Source organism: Copadichromis virginalis, linkage group LG22, assembly GCF_057382275.1.
Source record: "Copadichromis virginalis isolate Kocher_CV1m ecotype Utaka linkage group LG22, C_Virginalis_male_GT1.1, whole genome shotgun sequence".
NCBI lineage: Eukaryota > Metazoa > Chordata > Actinopteri > Cichliformes > Cichlidae > Copadichromis > Copadichromis virginalis.
In genome coordinates, this window is record NC_140638.1 from 510,001 (window position 1) to 520,000 (window position 10,000).

At 51.6% G+C, this 10,000-nt stretch overlaps 1 protein-coding gene across 3 annotated transcripts in view; it reads left to right on the top strand.

Moving 5' to 3' along the window:
- LOC146682309 (semaphorin-6D-like) overlaps positions 1-10,000 on the top strand; it is a 93,171-nt gene that overhangs the window by 48,962 nt on the left and 34,209 nt on the right. For all 3 annotated transcript variants that reach the window (XM_085447041.1, XM_085447042.1, XM_085447043.1), the window contains 7 exons: positions 1,668-1,882; positions 2,117-2,231; positions 3,296-3,353; positions 4,968-5,024; positions 5,101-5,202; positions 9,712-9,802; positions 9,998-10,000. The exon at positions 9,998-10,000 is cut by the window's right edge and continues 120 nt beyond it. In XM_085447041.1, the coding sequence (XP_085303167.1) occupies positions 1,738-1,882; positions 2,117-2,231; positions 3,296-3,353; positions 4,968-5,024; positions 5,101-5,202; positions 9,712-9,802; positions 9,998-10,000 (571 nt within the window). In that variant the 5' untranslated portion in view covers positions 1,668-1,737. The remainder of the gene's footprint in view (positions 1-1,667; positions 1,883-2,116; positions 2,232-3,295; positions 3,354-4,967; positions 5,025-5,100; positions 5,203-9,711; positions 9,803-9,997) is intronic.

The following is a 10,000-nucleotide window of genomic DNA, read 5'->3' on the forward strand; positions in this document are numbered from 1 at the left end:
ATTTGTCAGGTGTGAGGTGAGGAGACGACAGGAAGGAGGAGGTGATGGAGAGGAGAGCGTTCACCTTCATGCTCACTCACTGTGACACCAGCGAGCGGAGGAGGGGCTTGCCTACAGGGGGCGCCCTCAGCAGCTCCTATTGACCTGCAGCACACAAACACACACATTCTTGTTTTTATGTCTTAGTGAGGACATCTAATTGACATAATGCTTTCTTGCTGCTTACCATAACCCAGAGCCTAGCTGTAACCCTGACACTAAAACCACATTTTGAGTCTAAAAAATGTCTTCAAACTCATGAGGACGGGCATTTTTGTCATTAGTGACTGTTGGTCCCCACAACCATATGTAAACAGGCACTCACACACACAGAGGTCCTCAGTGGGACTGTGGGGCCTTCAGGAGATCAGATAACATCAGAGAACAGATGTTCCTGTTATCCACCTACTGGTCAAACCTGCTGTTTGCAAGGGAACCCAATCAGAAGCAAGCTGTTAAAGGGGAGGGGCTAAAACAGCTTCTTTCAGACACAGATGAACCGTGTCCTCTCCGAGGCCCAGGATCAGATACAGAAGCATTATTATGAAGCAGGAGTCATGGAAAGCTGCTGTCCATGAAGCAGTGGAGGAGAAAAGGAACAGAGAGGGGTGGAGTTACTGCTCGTGCAGCCTCGCTGGGCGCCCTGCTAACGATGGTGGTGTGGACACGGCACACCTGTGCAGCTATGAGAGCTCTGTGTTAATGTGCTGACAGTCAGAATTGAACGCCCGTCGGGTAATGGCTGAGCGATATGCTAATCCTCAGGATTTATAGATGTGGCTGAAGAGCGGTGAACTCTGACATGTCTGTGAAGGTTCTCAGTCATCCAGGTCATCGTAGTCAAAGGAGCTTGGAAAGAAAAGCGTCTGGACTTCTTTAAGTTACTTGAAGACGTTTCACCTTCATCCGAGAAGCTTCTTCAGTTCTAAGGTCAAATGGTGGAGAGTCCCAGATATAAACCTAGTGGGAGTTTCCCCCCACAGAGGGACAAAAGGACCCCCTGATGATCCTCTAATCACATGATTAGGTAGATCAGCCACAATCAGCCAGAGTTTCGGGTGAGCTCATTGTAAAACCTGGCCCCACCCTATCATGTGATTTCCTGAGGTCAGATGGCCCAGGATGTGAGTGGGCGTTAAGGCGTCTGGGGAGGATCTCAAAACTGGATTATAGATGGCAGAGAGTTGGTGTCGTAAACCCCGCCTCTGTTCAAAGATGGTCGCTCACAGTGGACATAGATGCTTCTTTCACTCCTCTTTCAAACCATCTGTCCTCTCTGTCCAACATGTGAACATTAGTATGGGCTCAAAATGTGGTCATAAGTATTTTGTACTTGTAAAAAAGATTAGTGTGTGGACTTAGCCAAAAAGACCCTGCAAGTTACAGGTACGAATTTTGACCCTATTTTTCTTCCTTTCATCTGATTGGTCAATGTCATGTCAATCACAAATGTAACAATCCAATCAGAGAACAGATGGGTTTGGCTGTCGGGGGGGGGCTTTTTTGAACTGCCTTCTTTGCTCTTCTATGTTGTTCCGTGCATGGCACAGCATAGAAGAGCTCCTAAGACGGTGAACTCTGACCTCTCTGTCTAACCTTCACCTCTTTCTGTGTCTTTCTCCTGACAGCTGACGTCCACCATGACCTGCTGACATCACCGTTCCACCGCCCCCTCCTCCTTCCATTTCTTTCCTCGCAATGGCCCTGACCTGTTGGCTGTCGCCATGGCGACCGCCAACCCTGCTGCTGCTGCTGCTGCTCACTTCCTGGTTGCCGGCTGAGTCAGCTTCAACCACGCCCTTCCCCAAAGACCTGGAGCCGATCAGCGTGGTCAGCTCAGAGCGTGAGTATTGCGCGATGGTGATGATGTCCCACTGTGGTCGTTTCACATCACTATAGCAACCGTTCCTTCATCTGATTGGACAGAGACAATCTATCTCTGCTGTGTTCCTGTTTGTTCTGATTTAACTGACCACACCCACATTTGTGAGCATGCTCTCCACACACACACACACACACACACACACACACACACACACACACACACACACACGTTTATGTTTTTGTGCGTTTACAGAGTCGTTTCAGTACCCGGGGTTTCAGGGTTTGCTTCAGGACAACGACACGCTGAGGCTGGGCCTGGACTTCCAGAGGATGCTACGGATCAACCACGTGCTGTACATCGCAGCGAGGTCGGCACGCACGCACATGCACGCACGCACATGCACGCACGCACATGCACGCACACTTGTGTGTTTTCAGCAGCTTGAGTAAACTAGTAAACGTGACCTGTGAGGACACAATAGTGAGTTTCCCGTAGCTGCACACTGCACTGCAGTAGTGAGTCGGTCAGCAGGCTCAACGTGAACATCAAAGTGTTCCTGTGAGCTCTAAATCGTTTCAGTCTCTTTAAATGATGATTTGATGTTCCTGTCAGTGTAAACCTGAGGCTGGAGGAAATCAAAGAGACATTTTTCACGTTTGCTGTCCATAAATTGGTTTCATTGTTGATCCTGAAAATCAAATCCAGCTCAGAGAGCAGCAACAGTCAGGAATGACTCGTGACCACGAACATGCCTTTACTCAGGTGAACGTCTGCCAGTGTTTCCTGCTGTCGGCTGTACTCTGAGAGGATCTTGGTTCCCGTTTGTCACATAAACAGCAGAATGAATATTTCTGGAAACAGGAAGTGACCAGTCGGACGTACTTTGGCCTCCGGATGGTTCCAGCCTGCCCAGCTGACGTTTAGCTCTGTGCTGTTAGTTTGCTCATTAAAATATCCATGAAGTCCGGGGCTGTGAGTAGGACACACACCGCGGAGCCATGGAAGAACCAAAATACTAATTCATTCATTCAGAGCGTCACGAGGACTTTCTGCCACGCAGCAGGTCTTTGTAGAAAGTGCGACGGAAGTTCTTACGTCAGTTTTTTGGAATATCACAATAGCCCTTTGGAGCTTGAGTATTATTAAGATCCCTCACCGTGGTGCAGAGCACAGATCATACATGAGGATCCGTGTTTTTAGGACACGGCGAACACGCAAGGATCTGAGGCGAGCCTTTGAAGATGGCCTGAGAGCGGTCGAGACTTCATCACTGAATATGTTTTATCAGAAACATTAGAATCAACAGCAAAATCAATAATAATGAACAGCTGTCAGTGTTCCTGATAGGAAGTGCATCATGGAGGGGTTGGATGGGCAGCACGTCGATCGTAGTCCATTAAAGAGGCTGACTCTGTGCTTTGACCTCCGCAGGGATCACGTGTTCGCAGTCAACCTGACGACGGCTTCAGGGGAGGTCGTCCCACAGCTGGTGAGTGCGATCGCTCAGTAAACACACAACGACATGGCTGCGTGGAGTTGTCGGGGTGTCGCCTCCGAGCGTTCCTCACACGCGGTCTTAGGATAAAATGTTCAAAGACAAATGCAACGATCTGTGAGTGCACATGAAGGCAGTCAGAGCTGTGAGGTGTGGGGCCGAGCATGAAGCTGCTTGAGCTGTAAGACATCAGACCGAGGCTGAGCTGAGCAGACCTCCGAGCAGCTCGCTGACAGGAAGCTCAAAGAGGTTCTTATACGTGCGTTTCTGCCTCGTTCACATCACGACACTCACGTGTCAGAGCGTGGGTTCAGTGTCACAGCTGGCCCTATCCATGCAGAGTTAAAGGGAGGGGACCGAGGACAGACCTCTGTGGCACTCCACGTCACAGTGGGTGTGGAAGAGCATCACCAGCAGCGTCGTGTGAAACAAAAAGTTCATTTCAGAGAGAACTGAGTGAAATGTTCTGCTTCGAGCTCCCTCCTCCTCCCGTTGCTGCAGCTCATTGCTTTGAAGTTAGTGTGTCAGGCTGCGTGACGATGACCCTCCACGTGGACGCCAAAATGTCCTCCAGCGTGAGAGAGGAGCCAGGTGGAGGTGAGAGATGCTCACGTTCTGTTGGGCAGACAGAAACCGCAGATGTTTCCTTCTCCTCGGCTGGCCGTCAGCGGCGATGATGTCAGCGTGCCGCGCTGCTCGCTGCAGCCTTTGGTGCTGATGGGTGTCTGCGTGGACCTGCTGTTGACCTGCTCACGGTGCTCGCTGTAAATATCAGCGCGCACAACAAAACTGTGCGTGACGCACAAAGGACGCGCTTCCTTTGATCTGCACACGTCCTCCTGATCAAAGAGAAGAGGTTACGGGGGCTCCTCACGGTAATGGGCCTCCCGGTGCATTGTGGGACGGCGGGCGGCGGCAGCTCTTTGATGTGAGCTGTTACTCTCGTTATCGGTGCTCCGACCTGAGCGGCACGGCGAGGACCACGTCGGTCTGTGTGCGCTTTAATCTGCAGTTATGGACTCGTGTTCTCGTCGGGTTTAGCACGTTTTACCACGGCGCTGATCGCCCACATCTGTTCTTTTAGGGGGAGAGACGGGAATAATCTGTATCCAGCTGGGATCTAATCCCATTTCTTTAAATCCATCATGAATAAAAGGGTTTACAGGCCCGTAGCCCCGCCTCTTTCAAGCTGCAGGCTGGGCTTTTGTCTGTCGAGGTTATCTGTAGGTGTGTTTACATTTCTGGCATGGTATCAGACCTGTTGACGCTGCCTCTGATGCACGCTGAGTGTGAGTGAAATGATGCTCGCTGCGAGGCTGCACGCTGAGGCATCCTGTTTCTATTTTAAAACCCAAATCAGCCCAAATAGGTCGCTATGGAGCGATGACTCAGCAGCAGAGAAGTGAAGCATGCTGGGTTAGGCGTAGAACGTCGGTGCTGATGGAGAGCGCGAAAAGGTGGCTGCTTGGTGTTGTGGTTGAGACTGAGGTTTGTGTGTGTGAGCTGTTGCTGCTCCGCCTCCTCGCACGCGTGTTCACATCTAATCAAACCTCTGTCCCCCACATGCTGAGAAAATCACGCCCTCACTTTCCTCTTCCTGTGTTTCAGAAGCTGACGTGGAAGTCCAACGACGTCAGCAAGTGCACGGTCAGAGGGAAGAACAGCGTGAGTTCGCCTCCACCTCTGCTTCTGCTGCTCCGTCAGTTTTCCTCACAGTTCTAACTCTGCCTTTGTGTTCCAGGACGAGTGCTACAACTACGTGAAGGTGTTGGTGCCTCGAAACGACGAGACGCTGTTTGCCTGCGGGACCAACGCTTTCAACCCGACGTGCCGAAACTACAAGGTGAGCTTCAGATGGCGGCGCGCTCGGAGAGGGGGCGCGCTCGGAGAGGGGGCGCGCTCGGAGAGGGGGCGCGCTCGGAGAGGGGGCGCGCTCGGAGCGGGGACGCGCTCGGAGAGGGGGCGCGCTCGGAGAGGGGGCGCGCTTGGAGTGGGGACGCGCTCGGAGAGGGGGTGCGCTCGGAGAGGGGGCGCGCTCGGAGAGGGGACGCGCTCGGAGAGGGGGCGCGCTCGGAGCGGGGACGCGCTCGGAGAGGGGGCGCGCTCGGAGAGGGGGCGTGCTCGGAGAGGGGGCGTGCTCGGAGCGGGGACGCGCTCGGAGCGGGGGCGCGCTCGGAGAGGGGGCGCGCTCGGAGCGGGGACGCGCTCGGAGAGGGGGCGCGCTCGGAGAGGGGGCGCGCTCGGAGAGGGGGCGCGCTCGGAGCGGGGGCGCGCTCGGAGAGGGGGCGCGCTCGGAGAGGGGGCGCGCTCGGAGAGGGGGCGTGCTTGGAGCGGGGACGCGCTCGGAGAGGGGGCGCGCTCGGAGAGGGGGCGTGCTCGGAGAGGGGGTGCGCTTGGAGCGGGGACGCGCTCGGAGAGGGGGCGCGCTCGGAGAGGTGGCGCGCTTGGAGCGGGGGCGCGCTCCGAGAGGGGACGCGCTCGGAGAGGGGGCGCGCTCGGAGCGGGGACGCGCTCGGAGAGGGGGCGTGCTTGGAGAGGGGGCGTGCTTGGAGAGGGGGCGTGCTTGGAGCGGGGGCTTTAAAGAACTCACAGCTGCGTTGTGTCTCTCCTTCTGCAGCTCAATATTAAATTCGATAGCTTTTAAACTGCAGCGTGTCGGAGTTCCTCCAGCTCTTAATTAGACTTTCATTTTATTAATTTTCTTTACGTATTTGGCTGCGTGTGGATTATGAGACAGTCGATCATTAAGCAAAGGCAAGCTCATTTTTCCCCTCTTCAGCTTTTTCTCGTGAGTGTTTGAGGGCTGAATTACAGTCATCCCAATGAGACGTGTTCACCGCATCCTTTCACACAATCCTGCACGGACATCAAACCCACTTTACATGGACAGCCCACTTTGACCTTCACTGGACCAGACCAGTGAAACTCCCCCTCCTGTCAGAGTCAGATATGTGAATGTCAGAAGAAGAAGAAGCCGTTTCTGTGTTTCCTACATGATGAAGAAACTCTGCAGTGAAGAAATAAACGTTTAAACTAGGAGAGAAGGTTCCGCTCGCTCGTTGGCCAGACTGTCCTGTAAATTTAAAACAGAAAGTTGTTGTTTGTTCACGGTGCTTCCCCCGCTGTTGATCCACTTTAAAAAACAGATTTCTAAAGCAGACAGTCAAAAAACAGCAACTTTGATCTACTATAATTACTTTAGTGTGGGATGAAAGTCCTCAGAGTAGAGCTGTATGAGCCGTAAGAGCAGGAACAGGTCTGAAAGTTCTTAAATTACAAAATATGTCTAAACTATGAGGGGGAGGGGCTATGGCTGCAAGCTCTCTGTGAGGTCACAGCTCAGTGGGCTCATATCAGCCTCTAGGTTCAAGTGTGGAATCACTGAGCGGGTGGATGTCGGGTGGGGTTGCACGATGTTGGGTGTTTGGATGTCGGACAATGGGTTAGGGTGTTGGGTAGGTGGATGTCGGGTGGGTGGGGGTTGCAGAGAGGATGCTGCACTGAAAAGCTGGCAGCTGCTTTGGTCACTCGCAGGTTTCAGGCCCTTTCTCAATTCTCAAGTGAGTCCGTGCTCGTGTACTCGGCGAGTCCGGACTTGGCGAGAACGATGTCACAGGTCTGGAGCCTCTTAATTTCACTGTGAGTAATATGTTATGAAGCTTAACTTTGATCACAGCCAAACCGGTTTACTCAGGAACAAATAAAACTGAAATACACCAAACATTAACATTTAGAAGTGAGCTAAGTGACTTACATATCATGTTTAACCTCAGTGGGGGGGTTGTAAACAATGTGCCGGGAGTCCGCTGTTCTCGCCGGCTCTAGTGATCCTCGACCTCGCTGTCTGCTATGGAGCTGGCGGGTCACAGACGTCTCCGAAAACGTCGGAGCGCGTTTGGAAATATGTGATATCTTGATAAATCGAGCAGATATATGAAGTTCACACAGCTACATTCTCGCCTGAAAATAACTTAAAAGTTTATTTTGTGACCCAGAAAGAGTAATATTTAAAAGTTTTTAGCCCCGCTCGTCCGCCATTGCCACGTTTGGGTTTGGGACGAAATGCATTCTGGGATATTTAGCTGTACCAGCTACACACAAGTCACCACCGATGCATGCTCGATAAAACGGGCGGAGCGAGAACACATCCGGGACTGTTTCGCGTTCTCGGCTTGATGCGTACTTTGAACTGGAGCAGTACTTGGTCTCCGACTGATGCATGTTGAGACAGGGCCTCAGGCTCTCGATCAGCTGCAGTAAAATGTGAAAAAGGATGCAAACAGGAAACGGAGAGTGTCCCCCTTCAAAGTAAAAGTGGTGCCTTTTTGGAACTTGCGGGTGCAGCAGTAAGACAGGTTTGCCTGTGTGTCCATGTGTAATAATGAGTGAAGGACTAATGAAAGGACCAATCACAGCTCAGTGGTGAGAGCACCGTCCTGCTGCTTCTGGACGTGAGTCATTCTGACATGAACTGAAGGTAATGACTTTGATATTTTGCGAGTTATTATTTTAAAATGTTTAATTTTTTAATTCCAGTCAATTAAATGGAGCCGTGCTTCCTGCTGAGCGCTGCTGTGACTGATTACCGCAGTCGCATAAAGTGAGCGCCGCCTTTGTTTCCCGTCACTGTTTCCTAACAACTCGCTGCTGTGTCTGAGTGCGTCTGTTCTCTCCGTGCCCATTATCCTCTCAGCCGCTCAGCTCCCCCCGCCGTCACCAGCGTCGGGTTAATGAGCGCAGAGTTGACATGACGGCGTCCCCAGATCCTTTCATCCAGAAATGCATACACTATTATATATTGTACATATATTTATTAGTTTCAGGTTGGCCATTCTTGTATTTTGCTCGTTTGTGTTGTTGTGTTTGCACATCTCTGTTGCTTGTGGGGCTCGCACACAAGAATTTCACTCGCATGTGCTGTGCCAGTGTGCCTGCACATGTGATGTGACAATAAAAAGTGATTTGATTTGATTTGATTTGATTTAATTGAAAGTGTCAGGTGGATCGGGACCCCTTGTCGAGACCTAACGACACTTTCACAACAAAAGCCACAATTTCAGGTGTCAATCCAGAACTGCGCTCTTATTTTCTTTTCCCATCACGCCGCCGTGCCGCTGCGGTTTGATTGACAGCCAATGACCCCATTTAGCAGAAGCTTTGTGTGCTTTGAAACCTCCGGCGGTGAGAAGGAAACCTGCTCACCCGAAGCTCACAGAGCGCTCTGTTCCCCTGGGAGGAGCTGAGCAGGCGACACCTCTGACACGCGGCGCTTTCATCATCCAGCAAAGAGCAGTTTTGTTAGCGAGGACCTGGAAGCGCCTTCATCTTCTCACTGCTCTGAAACAGCCAATCACCTCAACGCTGCTGTTAGCTTTAGCACAGGTGCCCTGAAGGCTCATTTCCAGCTCCAGGCTTTCGTGCTGGGACTCACTCAGGGCTAGGGATGGGTATCGTTTAGGTTTTATTGGATACCGGTGCCAAATCGGTACTTTTGGAACGGTGCTTAAAGAATGGAGAACAAACTTTGTCCAAAAACCTCGCATGTTTTTCTTTTCAGCATTCTCTTTTTTTCTGCAAAATGATAAGCACCGTCCAGCCCCACGCACGGGGCGATGCGCGCTGACTCTCTAATGGAGATTTACCACACCCGCAGTAGATGTGCTCGGTGTGAGGTCTCGCAGCAAGCTATCAAATACGGCGCATTTCTCGGCTTTTAAAAAAACGCTATGCGTCACCAGGTGTTTCATCAGATTCGAGGTGTTACCTCCTTTGACAGTATCACAGTATCAGCTTAAAGCACTTGTTGCTGCTGAGTTTGCATCTTTTGCTGTGAAGTACAGCCAGACTTTGCCTTGGACATTTTTGATCTGTAGCTCTGCTCTAAAAGAACGTACGTACCTGGCCCCGCCTACTATCCTTGGAAACGTAAAATGATTGGCTAGAATCCAAAGTGTGTGACATCTCTGGAAAAATAAGCACCGAAATAAAGCAGAGGTGGATGAAGTGTTGAAGAGAGAGGGAGGGTTGAGCAGAAAGGTCAGAGCATGGAGTCAAAGATGGCGGCAGCGGCGCCTCAAGGCCTGCGAACGGGTGGATTTATGAGGCCCCGATTCGCCTAGCGTAGCCGCTGCACTGACAGTGAAGTACAAGCTGAGCGCTCTCAGCTCGCTACGACATCATCAGTACAAAAAGAAACTCATTATACATTATTGCTACCACTGCAGGCAGGTCAAAGGTCACCGCTCAGCTGATCTGCGTTGTCATAGACGAGGGAGTAACAGAATGCTTGCTGCTGTCTGTTGTCTGGGATTTGTAGTTTAATCTGTATTTTTACTTTGCTCCACACACTCAGATGACCTCGCTGGAGCAGGTCGGGGAGGAGCTGGTGGGTCAGGCTCGCTGTCCCTTCGAGTCCGGTCAGTCCAACGTGGGACTGTTCGCTGGTGAGTCGACTGTAACTGGGTCAGCGACGTTTCTATTCCAGCACACACACATAGAAAAATAGAAAGTGGTTTCTGTTGGATGGTCCAAACAAGGACAAACGAGGCTGAAGGTGTTTGATGTGTGGAGGTGAACAGGTGTGCTTCTTTATCATCCCGTGTAAAAATGTGACGTTATACACCTGCCATGTTTCTCAGGTG